Source organism: Lepidochelys olivacea (genome assembly GCF_965140295.1).
Source record: "Lepidochelys olivacea isolate rLepOli2 genome assembly, chromosome: 1".
NCBI classification, from domain to species: domain Eukaryota; kingdom Metazoa; phylum Chordata; order Testudines; family Cheloniidae; genus Lepidochelys; species Lepidochelys olivacea.
In genome coordinates this window covers 337,222,355-337,239,400 of record NC_140411.1, presented here as the reverse complement: position 1 = coordinate 337,239,400, position 17,046 = coordinate 337,222,355, and the positions used below count along the sequence as shown (strand labels likewise).

The following is a 17,046-nucleotide window of genomic DNA, read 5'->3' as shown; positions in this document are numbered from 1 at the left end:
CCAAGTAGAACGCATCCCTGCTTGATGTTGCGCACTGAATCCCTTTAGTGGCAGCTAGGCCACCTAGAGATTGATGAGCCTGTTACACCTGTGGCTAAGAGACGAGGATCTTTTAGATCATGCAGTAGCAGTGTTAAGATCCAAAGGTAACAGTTTTGATCCCGGCCGATGATGACTGGGGTCTCTCGGTGTTACAAGTGGGGGTTCGTCCCGGATATCAACTAGGAAGTCTCTGAAGCTCAGGATGTGCTTCCTCAGCTACGGGAAGTATGTAACCCATGCTGCTTGGTGTGGTGCTCTGTCCCCATCTAGTGGCTCCTACACAAGCTATAGATTGATGACAGGTTTCAAAGTAACAGCTGTGTTAGTCGGTATTCGCAAAAAGAAAAGGAGGACTTGTGGCACTTTAGAGACTAACCAATTTATTTGAGCACAAGCTTTCATGAGCTACAGCTCACTTCATCGGATGCATACTGTGGAAAATACAGAAGATGTTTTTATACACACAAACCATGAAAAAATGGGTGTTTATCACTACAAAAGCTGGTACCAGGTGGGGTGGGGGGAGAGAAAACCTGTTGTAGTGATAAACACCCATTTTTTTATGGTTCGTGTGTATAAAAAACATCTTCTGTATTTTCCACAGTATGCATCCGATGAAGTGAGCTGTAGCTCACGAAAGCTTATGCTCAAATAAATTGGTTAGTCTCTAAGGTGCCACAAGTCCTCCTTTTCTTTTTATAGATTGATAAGCATGCTACAACCTTGGTTTGAAGACGTGTCTTTTAGCGCATGCACCAGCAGCTCATGCCTTACATGCCAGAGGTTCCACGTTTGATCCCAGATGTCGATGATCAGGGTGTGTCAGCGTTACCCAAGCAAACAATGTTTGCTTTAATATGGCTAAACTTATATATTTAGGAACAAAGATGTAGGTCATGCTTACAGAATGGGAGATTCTATCCTGGGAAGCAGTGACTCTGAAAAAGATTTGGGGGTGTTGGTGAACACTGAGCTGAACATGAGCTCCAAATGTGACACAGAGGCCAAAAGAGCTAATACACTTGAATGTATAAAAAGCAGAATCTTGAGTAGATGCAGAGAGGTTATTTTACCTCTATATTTGGCACTGGTGTGACCACTGCTGCAGTACTGTGTCCAGTTCTTATGCTCACAATTCAAGAATGTTGTTGATAAATAGGAGAGAAGAGCCATGAGAATGATTAAAGGATTAGAAAACTTGCCTTATAGTGATAGACTCAAGGAATCATAGGACTGGAAAGGACCTTGAGAGGTCATCTAGTCCAGTCCCCTGCACTCCTGGCAAGACTAAATATTATCTAGACCATCCCTGAAGGATGTTTGTCTAAACTGCTCTCAAAAATCTCCAATGATGGAGATTCCACAACCTCCTTAGGCAATTTATTCCAGTGCCTAACCACCCTGACAGTTAGGAAGTTTTTCCTAATGTCCAACCTAAACCTCCCTTGCTGCAATTTAAGCCCATTGCTTCTTGTCCTGTCCTCAGAGGTTAAGAAGAACAATTTTCCTCTCTCCTCCTTGTAACAACCTTTTATGAAACTGATATCATGTCCCCTCTCAGTCTTCTCTTCTCCAGACTAAACAAACCCATTTTTTTCAGTCTTCCTTCATAGGTCATGTTTCCTAGACCTTTAATAATTTTTGTTGCTCTTCTCTGGATTTTCTCCCATTTGTCCACATTTTTCCTGAAATGTGGCTCCCAGAACTGGACTCAATACTTCAGCTGTGGCCTAATCAGCACAGAGCAGATGAGAAGAATTACTTCTCATGTCTTGTTTACAATACTCCTGCTAGTACATCCCAGAACGTTTTTTGCAACAGTGTTACACTGTTAATTCATATTTAGCTTGTGATCCATTATGACCCCCAGATCCGTTTCTGTGGTATTTCTTTCTAGGCAGCCATTTCCCATTTTGTATGTATGCAACTGATTGTTCCTTCCTAAGTGGAGTACTTTGCATTTACCCTTATTGAATTTCATCCTCTTTACATCAGACCGTTTCTCCAGTTTGTCCAGATCATTTTGAATTTTAATCCTATCTCCAAAGCATTTGCAACCCCTCCCAGCTGGCATAGCCTACAAACGTTAAATTTGTACTGTATATGCCATTTATCTAAATCATTGATGAAGATATTGAACAGAACCAGACCCAGAACTGATCCCGCAGGACCCCACTAATTATGCCCTTCCAGCTTGACTGTGAACCACTGATGACTACTCTCTGGGAACGGTTTTCCAACCAGTTATGCACCCACCTTATAGTAGCTCTATCTAGGCTGTATTTCCCTAGTTTGGTTATGAGAAGGTCATGTAAGACAATATCAAAAGCCTTATTAAAGTCAAGATATATCACATCTATCACTCCCCCTACCCAATCCATAAGGCTTGTTGCCACAAAGCTCAATCTATTTAGCTTAACACAGATAATGCTAAGGGTGACGTGATTACAGTCTCTAAATATTTACAAGGGAAACAGATGTTTAAAAATGGGCTCTTCGTTCTAGCAGAGAAAGATACAAGATGATCCAAAAGCTGGAAGTAGAAGCTAGACAAATTCAGATTGGAAATTAAGTGTAAATTATTAACAGTTTGGCTAATTAACCATTGTAACTATTTGCCAATGGTCATTGTGGATTCTCCATCACAGGGAATTTTTAAATCTAGATAGGATGTTTTTCTAAAAGCTATCATGTAGGAATTATTTTGTTAGAAGGACCAATCTAGCAATTATTTTGGGGGAGTCACTGGCCTGTGCTATACAGGAGATCAGAGTAGATGACCACAAGGGTTCCTTCTGGCCTTGGAATCTATGAATAACTGAATGATCCAAGGTTTTGGTAAATGAGAGTTGGAAAAAAATCTGCTCCATAACGTCTTGTAGGATTCATTATGGAGATACTCATGTCCAATAAACTCAGCCATTATGACCAGGCTCAGAAATACTTTTAGGGCTGATTAAAATAAAAGCTCAGAAACTGTCTTCCCTCAGCAGGGAAGTGTTAATAATGTAGGAATTAATCTTCCTTCTTGGTATCTTTAAGCTTTCCTGAGGAGAAGACTTAGAATGAGATGTTTACAAAGGGGGCCAACTTTATTAACTGCAAACAGGAAGAACACTATGCAAGAACATCCTGTAGCTGTTATAGCTATGGAAATGCCATTAGGAGAGCTTCATACATATTGCAATACCCTACATTTCAAGCGCTGAACTTCTCTGGAGCTAAGACTTCCAGTTCTACCAAACTGTGTGATGACAGATTAATGAAACTGTAAGAAGGACCAATCTTGAACTGAGTGCTCCAAGGAATCACATTGCAAGGACAGCCCACATTGAATATCAGATGTTTTAGGGCTACTCTGGGAGCAGAGCATTTTTGTAGTGATGTAGAAACTTTTGTCTCTCTTAAATTAAAACATTTTTCTAAAAAACATCAAAATCGTATTTTTATTTTGTTTTAGATTTATAAACTCCTTTGAAAATCACTTGGTTGCAAGCACAGGAAGTAAGAAATATATTCATAGCAAATAAATAACAAGATATTATTATTTATTTGTATTGTAATAGGGTGTAGGCGCACCCAGTGCGGCCCAGTACACCACTGTGCTAGGTGCTGTATAAACACAGAACAAAAGTTGTTCTCTGCCCCAAAGGGCTTACAATCTAAATATAAGACAAGAGAGAACAGGTGAATAGAAACAGACAGACGGGGGGAGTGCAAGGAAACAATTACACATTACTGGCCACCTAATAAGTTGCTTTGGAATCTTTAGTGGACAAACCAATACCACTGAGGCACCTAAGGGCTCAGTGCTTGGTGACAGACTCCTAGAAAATAGGGTTGGGGTTTTCAGAAGCACTAAGCATTGACCTAACTCTAATAGGAGTAGAGCTTTCCAGAGGGCGGCAATTCTGTTTCACAACTTTTGAGGTTTCAAAATTTGTTTTCATTCTGCACTGGAATGGAAACAAAACCTTTCAAATGCTTTTACCATTGTGCTGCAGTGGCCGCTTGCAGACTGCGAAGCGAAAGTTTTCAGTTCCTTTCTTTTCTCTCTCATCAGAAGTGACCAGAGAGCGGATCTTAAAAGGCTTCCTGGCGAAAATGTTACTGAAACTGATATGTCTACGTGAAACATTTTGGCATTGACAGAACAGCATATTTTGACGGAATTTCATTTAACCGAAAATGTTCCAATCAGCTCTAATAGGAGTTGACTTCAGTGGGAGCAGATCTTGGACAAGGCTGACTGCTTTTGAAAATCCTAGCCTATCTGCCCTTCATGTCTCTTTTTAGATATCCCCTGTGTACCAAACTGCCCTTTATTCATTTTCTTGGGTGACTAGATGCTATTTTAGCGGCTCAAATACCTTTAGACGTCTTGCCCATGCTAGGCTATTTCTGGTTTTTCCTCTTCTTGGCTGATTGAGAAGAACCACTACAAACATATGCGTTTTGATTCCCGCAGACTAAAAATCAGAAGCTCAACAAAGAGTGGACCTTTTATTGATTAAATCCAACAGCAAGTGAAGCGGCTGCTTCATCTTCTCTGAGATACCCTACTTACTAAGTCTATGACCTACACCATGGTATTTTGAGCTGCCAGCTTTGCCATCTCATTTCAAGGTAATCCGTGCAGAATCTAGTGAGAAAATGCTTTGGACAGTGCAGTATAGAATTAGGATGATTTACTCTCATTGCTTCAAGCTAGTAGACTCAGTGCCGAAAATAAAATCCATTTTGCTGTCGCTCTACCTACCTCCTTTATTGAAAACCTAAATTAGAGCACGTTGTACAGAGGCTGTTTGACATGCCTGACAGAATGGATTGTACTTGCATTCCAGTCCATCCCTTAATAATGCCATCTGAGTTCTTAGTCCCACCTGAGCTTCCCAATAGCAGACTGCAGTAGCTGATTTTTCTCCTCCCTAGTTAAATAAACATGACACTTTGCAGCCATTACAACCTCAATTAAATAACAGCCTATCATTCCAAAGGAACATAATCAAAGTTGCTTTAGCCTAAATCCATTTTATTGACCATCAAATCAACAAGATTCATCTCATCAGCAAGCTTTTGATAAGTGTCTTGCAGAAGGCAGTGCTAAATCAAATGGAAGAGAACTGACTGCCTTGGAAAGAGGTTCAGAAGATCCCTCACTCTTGCTTTTGCTTCTTTAAATCTGTCAGAATTTCATTTAGGTGAGTTGTAGTAGTGTATTAAGAGTCCCTGATCAGCTTCCATCATGCAACTTCTGTCAGATAGCTTGACTAGAATCATGTGCTGCCTTGACTTACAAGCACGTGTATCAGTGAGAAGCTGGTATGCAGATACTAACTGGAAAAAATACATCCAATTAGGAACTGTCTGTTTTTATGCATAACTGTTTCCCTAGACAGATTTGTTTAGCAGAAACATTTGCAAAATTTAGCAAAGCTGTCGCGCTGGGTGGGATCATGAAAATGTATTGCTGTAATTCAGTCATGCTTGTGGCCTATAAGTCCACACTTCATTAGTGTAACCCTTCTGCCAGGTTGAATCACCAGTGACAAGGGTTGGGTTCAATATCTAGCAGTTCCTTTTTAACAATACAACCCAGAACCAGCTCAAGCACCTGGGAAACCTGGATAAGTAACATGGGAAAATTACACACCACCCATGGCTGCCTCTAATAGGCAATACTTCCCTTTTTGCAAGCACTGAGTCTGTGTATAGAAAATAATCTTTTAATAAATAGGGACATATAACCCACCATTAATTTGGAAAACACTGCAAGCATGATTCAGAAGCATATGACCAGGCACAAAACACCCACCTCAGAGTACTTTGAGCAATGTCCTCTGCCTCACGTTCTCACATTGAGGCGAGAAAGTCCAACCAACAAAAGTTCCTTCAATGTGCCACTCACAATTGTTTTCCTTGGTCAATGAAGACCCAAAGTTCAGAGGTGCATTGGCATGAGTTCATCTCGCACATGTGGGGGAAGGCTGCTTGGCTCACTCTGCCTTGGTTGGGCTGCCACCGCTCACTCCATCAGCTGCTTGCTCTGCCACCGCTCACTCACTCCACCATCGGCTGCTCCACTGCCGGCCGTTCACCCACTCCACCACTGGCCGTTCCCTAATGTCCAACCTAAAGCTCCCTTGCTGCAATTTAAACCCGTTACTTCTTGCCCGATCCTCAGAGGTTAAGAACAATTCTCCTCCCTCCTCCTTGTAACAACCTTTTAGGTACTTGAAAACGGTTATCATGTCCCCTCTCAGTCTTCTCTTTTCCTGACTAAACAAACCCAATTTTTTCAACCTTCCCTAATAGGTCATGTTTTCTAGACCTTGAATCATTTTTGTTGCTCTTCTCTGGACTTTCTCCCATTTGTCCACATCCTTCCTGAAATGTGGCACCCAGAACTGGACACAGTACTCCAGTTGAGGCTTAATCAGTATGGAGTCGAGCGGAACAATTACTTCTCGTGTTTTGCTTACAACACTCCTGCTAATACATCCCAGAATGATGTTTGCTTTTTTTGCAACAGTGTTACACTGTTGATTCACATTTAGCTTGTGGTCCACTATGACCCCCAGATCCCTTTCCGCAGTACTCCTTCCTAGGCCGTCATTTCCCATTTTGTATGTGTGCAACTGATTGTTCCTTCCTAAGTGGAGTACTTTGTATTTGTCCTTATTGAATTTCATCCTGTTTACTTCAGACCATTTCTCCAATTTGTCCAGATCATTTTGAATTTTAATCCTATCCTCCAAAGCACTTGCAACCCCTCCCATCTTGGTATCGTTCACAAACTTTATAAGTGTATTCTGTATGCCATCTTAACTGCAAGACCATCTTTCCTCTCAGTTTAGCTGCTTTATTGGTATTATTTTTCTTATCCCTCTGCCTGTAAATCCAGCTCTCAGTGATAATGTGATATTAACTGTACAGGCCTGTGAGGGAGACTATAGCATTTCTATGCCTAAGAGGCCATTATTTTAATGTATGATATTTCAGAATTTCCTCCAAGGGCATATAGCTCCTGAAGGGTTGCAAGATATTGGACCTTAAACCTGTCACTGGTACAGGACGGAATAGAGCTGGGGTGGAATATTTTTTTTAAGTGATTCATTGCTAAAACTGGCAAGTTCAGTTCACTCTTAGTTGTGAATGTGTGTCTATATGCATAAACCTTAAGTACAGGCAGTGCTACTGGCTCCACAGATCGTTATTATAGTAATTAAGACTGTGGGTGAAATATTCCAGTCCTTATCTAGATAAAGCTCCCCACTAACTTCAAGTGTTTTAAGTTCACTTAGCAAACAGCAGTTTTTGTCCTTGAAAACTATTTCCTTGTAAGTAAATAATCCAAGCTGAAAATTGCAACAAGCAAAAATCTAACTGTAATAGGGTGCTTGGAGGGTCAGGAAGCCTAGTGATTCGTGCACCTAACTTTCAGCCTCTTGCTTCCATAGCAGAGCTGATTCAGTCTATAAGGAGGTCTGGTAGGGGGACCTGAGTTCTCCCTCTTCACCAGGTTCCATAGGAGCATATTTTTGATAGCCTAGAGCCCAGTATCACGCTCAAACCACGACCAGCAGCTGGAATTCCAATTGTTTTGCTTATTGCTGAAAGCAGCTAAAAGAAGGCCTTTCTGAAACCTTAGCACAACTAACAGACCAGGAGGGGAGAGTGAAGTGACTGACTTTGAGGAGTAAACATGACCCTCTGCCCTCCTGACCTAAGTTATTTTTCCAAAGCATGCAGTTTTTCAAGATGGAAAGTCTGGCAATAGTTAACTATTGCTATGTGAACGACAGCTGGTTATCTGAAGGAAAACTACAGGCTGCAAAACTCCACACTTTAAGGCTATGTCTACACTACAGACCTTACAGATGTAGCGGTACAGCTGTGCCGCAGTGAGGTCTCCGTGTAGCTCCTCTCCTGCCGGCATAATTAAACCACCCCCAACGAGTGGCGGGAGCTATGTTGGCGGGAGAGTGTCTCCTGCCGACATAGCGCTCTCCACATCAGCACTTTTGTCAGTGAAACTTATGTCAGTCGGGGTGTGGTTCTTTTCACACCCCTGACTGACAAAAGTGCTAGTGTATATACAGCCTTAGCTTCAGCTCAGCAGTTTTTGTTTTTTTGATGAACAAGCTACGTAATATTAACAAATTGGGTACAAAAAGAGGAAGAAATCTGAGCTCGATGGACACTTGAATGCTTGGACACCTCTCAAGTGCCCCTGCGGATGGAAGGCTGGCCACTGGATGTTTGCAGTTATCCACTCAAGACCTCCTCGAGTCAAGACTGTGGGTAAATATGAATCTGGGATTTTTGGGGGTGTTTTACTAACCTGTTGCGGACGTGTGTAGGTGTTGGAGACTAAACAAAGTAATGCTTTATGTGAGAGCATTCTTGTTGTGCTGTTTCTGCCAGCCACCTATCGGCTGGATGGCCGTGTCTCCATTGATTTGTTTCCTGTCGCCTTCACACCAAGAGTAAAACTTACCAAGAGCTTTGGGTTCATAAACTCTGGGTAACAGTTCCAGCCCAGGGCCCTGTGTGAAGCAACATCAGCAGGTCCTTCCAGCAGAGAGACTAAGTCCGCTGCCCTGGGTTACTTCCTACCCCTGTCTCTTCAGTGTAGGGCACGGTCACTATAATCCAGTCTGTAGTGGCTCAACTTGAGCAACACCCACCTTGTGGGCCTTTTATGGCATCGTGCCATGGCCTCAGGTCCCTCTGGGCAAGGCAGACATGAGAATGGAGGGGCCTAACCCACAATGTCTCTAGAGTTCATTCACTCAGTTCACTCACATGCTCCTTTGTCTTCTCAGCAGTGTCCCCTCGGTCAGGGACGCAGCGCTTCTTCCCGGTGACTGTCCCAGCAGTCAGGCTCATGCTGATGCTCCCCTCATGCAGGGAGGCAGCTAGCTCCTGCTTCTTCCCAAGTTAGCCCCCAACTGAGACAGGTTCTCTCCTTTTCTTCTCCCTCCAGGCCTAGTACAGGCTGCAGGTATTGCGGGGCAGGGCTGGCTGGGCCCATAGGCACTCTCTAATCCTTTTTGTGCTGGTGAGAGGTTTCTCAGCTTCATCACTTTGGCCACATCGCTGTCAGTGTGGCTCAAGCTCTTTCACGCACCTTTGCCTTCTGTTATCTTTGCCCTTCAGTAAGTTTTCAGATGCTCCTATAATGGTGATGCTATTTATGCTAAAGCACATAGAATTAGACTGTGCCTTGGACTGCATACCCGTGCAGAGGAGTAAGACCATCACCTTACTACTAGGGCTGGATGAATGTTATTTATTTATTTGTCTGCAAATAGTAAATTCACCAAAACCTGCATTTTTCAGGACTCCAAAAATATTTATGAATTTGACACATTTTTCGGGGGAGGAACTGAGGCACCATTCAAAAAGTGAGTGCCAGAGAAGATGGAGGTGTTACCTTTCTTATAAGTTTTAACCCAGTGGTCAGAGCACTTATCTGGAAGATAGGAGACCCCCAATTCAATTCTCCCCTCTGCTTGATATGGAGAAGGGATTGGCACATAGGTCTCCCATGTTGCAGAAGAGTGCCCTCACCAAGGGGCTATGGGGTATTCTTCATCTCTCCACTCAAAGCTGTTCCACTGGGTATAACTTATTAAATAGTCATTGGAGCAGGGACATGAATTGGATCCTCCTTATCCAGCCACTTTGAGACCCTAGCCCAGGGGTTCTCAAACGTCATTGCACAACCCCCTTCTGACAACAAAAATTACTACACGACCCCAGGAGGGGGCACTGAAGCCTGAGTCTGCCCGAACCCCACTGCCCCAGGTGCCGGGGGGTGGGCCAAAGCCGAAGCCCAAGGGCTTAAGCCCCAGGCAGGGGGCCTGCAACCTGAGCCCCACAACTCAGGGCTGAAGCCCTTGAGCTTCAGCACCAAGCAGTGGGGCTCGGGCTTCAGGTTTGGCCCCATGCCCCAGCAAGTCTAAGCCAGTCCTAGCAACCCCATAAAAACTGGGTCACAGCCCACAATTTGAGAACTGCTGCTCTAGCCCTTTAAAACCATCAAATGTTTCATTCAATCCAAAATGGACTTTTTCGATTTGCCAGCATTTTTTGGAATTTTCAAATTCAGTTTGATCTTTCTTTCTTTCTTTCTTTCTTTCTTTCTTTCTTTCTTTCTTTCTTTCTTTCTTTCTGTCTGTCTGTCTGTCTGTCTGTCTGTCTGTCTGTCTTAGAACAAAAAATCAATTATTTGCCCAGCTCTTTGCTAGGTCCCTAGGCAAACAGGAGTTAGCAGGTATCGCACACCTGCTACTGACTGCAAGGAAGCAGGAAGTGGACTCTGTCTTCAACATACGGAACAGCACAGCTGAGCCAGTTCAGGGAAGCGTGTGTGCTATTATCAGGGGTGGGGCGGAGAGGAGGCTGCCATCCCCACAGTGGAAATATTGGGAGAGCAGATCTATGTTTCCACCACCCTTCCCAGCCTGGAGCTGGCTGTACCCCCCAACCCCGAGTTTCAGTAGCTCCTTTTGCTCCCCCTCCCACCAAGCTCCCGCATTCACAGGGAGCTTCTCACTCCCGCCCCCCATCATAATTGGCAGCTGATATAGGCCAACAGCAAATTACTCCATGCTCCTTGCTGCCGCAGCTTGAGCTAAAAAAAATAGCCACCCTTTGCTAGTTGCAGCTTTGGTGGGCAGGCACAGAGAGGCTTTATAACACACACTCACTAGTACGTTAAACAAACATTCACGCCAACTCACAATTTTACCCTAACAATTTTGAGAAGGCAGAAAAAGAAGTGAGTCAAGAAAATAAGGCACCTGAAATTATAGTCTGACAGACAACTATTCAAATTTAATGTCCAGCATGTAGCTCAAATGATCTCAAAACATTATCTTCACTAGCTGCTATGGAGAATTTCACACTGGAATCCAGTGTTGCTAAGCATGCAAAGCCCTCTGGTAGTGATAATAGATTCTGCTATATAGTCTTATGCCTGCATAGATTTTGCATATAAATGCAGATGTGAGAACTTGGGAAAACCCACCAGGGAGGAAAACACACACTTTACAAAGTTCATGAGCTGATACAGATAGCATATCACTGCAATGGTACCCTGTCACCACCATAATCATCCTTCATATATGGTTGTGACATTCCATACAAAGCATGCCATGTAAGATATCATATGAAAGGTCATGATCTGTAGAAACCTGTTGTTCTGTCCAAATATGTATATCCTTAGTGTGTATAAAGTTATGAAATTTTGATGTATGGTTGTTACTGAAATATGCTGTAAGTTTGCTCATGACTAAGGGCCTGTGTTTGTCATGGAGGTCACAGAGGACACGGATTCCATGATGTTCCATGACCTCTGTGACTTCTGCAGCAGCCATGCAGCTGGCCTGGGAGTCACCTGAGCAGCTCAGGCAGCCCCTGGGCCAGTTGCACTGGCTGCTGCTGGGGCAGTGTTGGGACCCCCCACTCCCCAGCAGCAAGAGTTGGTGGGGAGGCTCAGGGCTGGGGATTGGGGTGTGGGGCAGTGCTTACCTGGGGGGGCTCCCCAGAATGGCGACAGGAACTCCCCTCCCCCAGCTCCTAGGTCCATGTGCTGCCTCTGCCTGCAGGCACCACTGCCACAGCTCCCATTGGCTGTGGTTCTCAGCCAATGGGAGCTGCAGAACCGGGCCTTGGGGTGGAGTAGAGGCAGAACGTGGAGCTAGGGGCTTGATGTCGTTGCTTCCCAGGAGCTGGGTAGGGAACCTGCCCTAGTCCCGCCAACTCCCCCTCTAGCACCCACGGTGCCCACCCGGGCTGCGCCCCTCCCCCCTGCGCACCCACAGCATCCCCTTGGGTCACGCCCCCGGAGCACCCATGGCACCCCCAAGGATGCCCTCCTGTCTTCCGCCCCCCAAAGTTTTAGTCAAGGGTATATAGTAAAAGTCATGGACAGGTTACGGGCCATGAATTTTTGTTTACTGCCCATGACCTGTCCATGACTTTTACTAAAAATACATGTGACTAAAATGTAGCCTTACTAATGACATACAAAGGATCCGCAGCCAGGAGCGTGTTCAATGATCATTAATCAACAGGGGAGTTGTAATCAAGGGATTTACAGTTCAATGACAGCTGCCCAAGCACTTCATAATGGGGACTGCTCAACTCTGTGACTCAGTTGCCTAAGACCACACCAGGGGGGTTGCTCAACCCAGTGACTCAGCAAAGCCCACCAGGACATGTCTGGCCAAGTGTGTCTTCTAGGCACATGGACAAAGGATATAAAATAGGGAACAGTGGCAACATGCCTTTGCCTTTCTCCTCCCCCACCTACACTGGAAGCAACAAGAATGCTGAGAAGATGAAAACTTCACCTGAGGTGACTGGTCCAGGTTTTGAGAGGGAAACCTGTGTATTATGAACTGTAACATCCAGTGTGGTGAGAAAATTGCTGGATTTAAATATTGCCTAATGTAATAAGGTTTAAGATTTAGATTGTGCATTTATCTTTTGTTTTCTTTGATTACTACCTCCGACCTCTTATGCCAACCACTTATAATCACTTAAAATCTATCTTTTTGTAGTTAATAAATCTGTTTTATATTTTACCTAAAACAATGTGGTTTGGTTAAGTGCTTGGGAAATCTCAGCTCAGGTACAAAGACTGGTGCACATCCTCTCCACGTTGCGGGAGGGACGGACTGGGTTATAAACTTACACTGGTCAGGCTTCTGACCTGGGCAGTATGGTCCAGCACTGGAATGCAAGGCTGGGGCGATGGGGGAATTGGCTGGCACCTTTCTCTGTGTGATTCATGAGTGGCTTTGGGAGCATTCATGCAATCTAGCTGAGTGTGAGGCTTCACATGCTGCTGTGCTGAGTGATAACAGCACTTGGAGGGGTTTGCTACTTGTCACTAGCAAAGTATTTTGAGAGACAGCCCAGGCTGGAGAATTAAGGAGGCACAGCGGTACCCCAGTTCCAGTTTGTACTTCGGGGATCCTGTCACAACTCCCTATCTTCCTTCTCACACATTCCCAATTTCTTCTCTTTGTGTTACTTGCACTAACTCACTGGTACCCAGATAGAACAGAATTTTGAGAAGCAACTTTCTGCATCAATAGCCTTTTCCTAATATCACTTATATTATGTTTTTCCATGGCTCCCACAGTTCTTTATCCACCATGTCATGGCCCATTGGGACACTGGAATCCTTCAGTGGGTTTGCTGGATGGCACAGAAACACTTCTCTCTTGCCTCACTTTCCTTCTAGGGAAAGGAACTTGTCTTCTGGCCATCTGGAAGCACCTGGTGCCATGGATGGGGTTTTGGGATACAAAATCTTTTGGCTAGCCAGACCTTTCCAGCATCTCAGTTTCAGTAACAATCTACCTAGTGCATGGGTCTTCTACACACATGATTATTTCTTCATGGAGAAGAACTCAGAGTCATGATGTCTACTGAAATATATTATTGTGTGCAGCTGTTTCCTGCCTATGCCTAAAACTGACACTAAAGAGAGGAATGATACTTTGAATTTGTGCTTATCCACACAGTGGTAAGTTTTGTTTGAGCTACTGAGAGAAGGCAACTATTTACTATTACTACATCCAACCATGTTTTCTGGGAATAACAGAAATAGGCTAGTGAAGTCCAGTATGCTGAAATGGGATGCCAGGGGACAGCCTGGAGTGGAGAATACACACACATACACACAAAGAGTTTTTTGAATTTCTTCCAAGATCTTAGTGAACGAATAAGAGAATACCAATGAAATGATCTGTTGAGAATTTAAGAAAAACAACAGAGCACGAGGCCATTAAAAAGTAAAGGCGCAGCTCAACCCTAGTTGCAAGGGGAGATGGAGAAGCAAAAAGAAATAGTCTGCTTGGTAAGAAATCTGTCCATTCTCTCAAAAAGCTCTTCAAAGCCCTGATGCTGCAATGAACTCCATGCAGGTAGATCTCTGACTCAGCACTGGAGACAATTGGCATCTCACAGGCATAGAAGCCTGTATCTAAGAGGTATTATGAGGGGGCACTGACCCCCCCTGGAAATTTCTATGACTGCCCGTAGAAATAAGATGCGTTCCATGTTTTTACCTTGTTTCTTTGTTTGAGTTGCCTCATATGAGTGATTGTAAGCCTACGGCCACACAGCAGTACTCACAATTCTGGTAGCTGTCAGGGGCTGAGGTGTGTGTTACTGACCATGTTTTAGCTAAGCAAAGTGTGGAGACCGCATTATGTTGCTGCTCTAATAAAAGATGTGTCATGCTAGTAAGAAAGGTTTCAGAGTAACAGCCGTGTTAGTCTGTATTCGCAAAAAGAAAAGGAGTACTTGTGGCACCTTAGAGACTAACCAATTTATTTGAGCATGAGCTAGTAAGAAAACGACTGCAAAGAGGGCCTCTGCAGGAAGGTATACTACAAAGTTTGCAGAGTAGCAAAGTGCGGACACCATGTTCCATGCTGGAGTTTCTGTGCCTAGACCCTGCCTACCTGTTTAGAGGGAAAAGAAGAAGAGAGAAAAGGAGAGAGTTCCTTTCGAACTGAGGACTTGTCTACGCTGGTGCAGATTTGCTGCTGTAGCACTTAGTGAAGTCACTGCCTACGCCAACGGAGAACTTCTCCTCCCCGAGAGGCGGTAGCAATGTCGATGGGGGAAGATCTCCCGTCAACATAGCACTGTCTACACCATGAGTTCAGTTGGTCTAACTGCATCGCTCAGGGGTGTGGGTTTTCCACACGCTTGGATGACATTGTTATACCAACATAAGTTTGTAGTGTGGACCAGGGCTGAGAGAGAGGAGAAAGCTCCTTTTGGAGAGCATGAGAGCATGTGGATGGGCTGCCTGGAACTGAAATGCTACTCTAGAACTGAGAGGGAGAAACTTCAGATGGACTCCAGGGACTGTGACACTACTGCAGAGTCCAGGGGAACACAGAGATTGACGGAGTTGTGAGCATCCTCTCTGTTAAAGCTGAAAAGGCCTTTTGTTTTCCTTGTAGGCTGTACTCACCCCCTGAAAATACTGGGGGAATGGGAGCTGATACAGTTTTTATCAAGTCTGGATTTTCCTACTGGAAAAATGAACTGTCTCAAAGCAAAGATTTAATCAAACGTGAAAATTGCTTCATTCACTTGAATGCAGTGGGTGATTGGACTCAGCAAGGAAATGAGAAGCTACAGGTAATTTGCTGTTATTTCTACATTTCTGTGACAATCAGGATCCAGACACTTCAAAGGGAGAACAGAGCATCTGTACTCCAAAGAATATGCAATTGAATCAACTGTTTGTATACAATATTACTGTATATAAATATATGTCAAGTAAGGTCTCTTATGTAAGCTTGTAATGTTCTGAACCTGATGGTCATTATGAAATATGTATGCATACTGTGGTTATGAATTTGTGTTTATGTATATAAAACTGTCCTCATAATTTGTGATTTAACATTCAGCTCCACTTCACCACAGTGACAATTCTTGGGGCAGAGTTGCTTCCTGGGACAGAGTATTCATATCTGGCTCTAGCATACTGAAAGAGAAGATTGACTGCAATATCAGTTGGCGGCTCCTTCACGGAGCCATGAGCACGGGCTTGTTCTTGGTGTGGTTCACCCCCGTCCCGGACACCTGCCCCTTCTGCGGTGTGAGGGAGACCTTGGCGCACGTGTATGTGGCATGCACCAGGTTGCAGCCCCTATTCCGGCTCCTCTTAGATATCCTGTTATGTTTTTGGCTGCACTTTTCCCCTCACCTCTTTATCTACGCACTCCCTATCCATGGCCCCACAAAGTCATGGGACCTCCTTGTCAGCCTCCTCCTAGCACTGGCTAAAATGGCCATCTACAAGACCAGAGGGAGGAGGTTGGCTGACGGGGTCTTCTGCAACTGCAGGGCCTATTTCTGATCCTCTGTCTGCTCACGTATCTGGGCGGAGTCCCTCTGAGCGGTGTCCGCTGGCTCCCTTGACACCTTCGAGGAGGAGTGGGCACTGTTCGGGTTTCTCGGTTCGGTGTCCCCATCAGGTTCCCTTTGTTTAGCCCTGTGACCTCACTCCTGTCCCTATTATATCTTTAGTTGTCCCGTGTAATTAATTGAGATCCCAGACCTTGTGGATCCTCCCCTTAGGCTGGGGGAGGATCCACAAGGTTGGGGGAGGTCCTTTAGCAGTGAGCAAGGGGAGGTCCTTTAGCAGCGGGCAGGCTTCCACCCGCCCACTTCCAGGATCCCAACAGGAACTCTTTGTGACCAGCTCTGCTCCCAAACTGGTGTATATGTGTAAATAAAACACGTTACACTAGCAATGTACTCAGATACTAAATGACTGACTTCCCCTCGAACGGGGGAGCCAACCTGCGAGACCTTGATATTTTTCACTGCTCAGTAGACAGGCATCAGCCTAGTTATTATCTGAAGGCTGCTTGGTGAACTATCTGAGATGATTGATGGCTTCAACCCATCTCCTAGTGCAAACAGTGTTCATGTCACCAAAACTGCCACCAGAATTGCCACCTGTTTGCTCCTTTGTTAGCAGCCCAGCAAGGAGTCCCAGGACAAAACAGCCATTTCATTTAATTATAAATCATGATACTGAATGCAGTAAGCAATACAACATTATTTACTTACTAAACAACAGTTAATAAAAATAGTTAGCCAAATACCCCAGCAGCAAATAATTAAACTCAAAACATTTTAGACTGATTAAAATTCTACACTTTCATGAATTACAGTTGTGTAATTTTTAAAAAACAATTCTCCTCTTCCATCTCCTGCCCAAGAGATTCTCATTCCATGGTCTTTTTGTTTACAGCTTCACAATATGTTCTGGCAAAAATATGATAAATGTAGTTTAAATGAGATTACAGATGCAGACTTATTGTTTTGACACAAAATGAGCCTGAGAAATAATTTCAATTATAACTCTATGCTCTTTCTCTTTTTCTTTTTTTTTGGTTGCATGAATACTCACTGCTCTAGAGTGATGCTTGAAATAGTGATTTAGAT

General features: G+C 44.1%; 1 protein-coding gene across 6 annotated transcripts in view; it reads left to right on the top strand.

Moving 5' to 3' along the window:
• The window catches only part of LOC311525190 (uncharacterized protein), a 277,462-nt gene that overhangs the window by 130,191 nt on the left and 130,225 nt on the right, over window positions 1-17,046 (top strand). For 2 of the 6 annotated variants that reach the window (XM_084637087.1, XM_084637092.1), the window contains one exon: window positions 15,045-15,225. In XM_084637087.1, the coding sequence (XP_084493213.1) occupies window positions 15,045-15,225 (181 nt within the window). Of the gene's footprint in view, window positions 1-7,881; window positions 8,347-15,044; window positions 15,226-17,046 lie in introns of those variants that run through there. The other 4 variants (XM_084637090.1, XM_084637089.1, XM_084637091.1 and 1 more) reach the window with 3 other exon arrangements.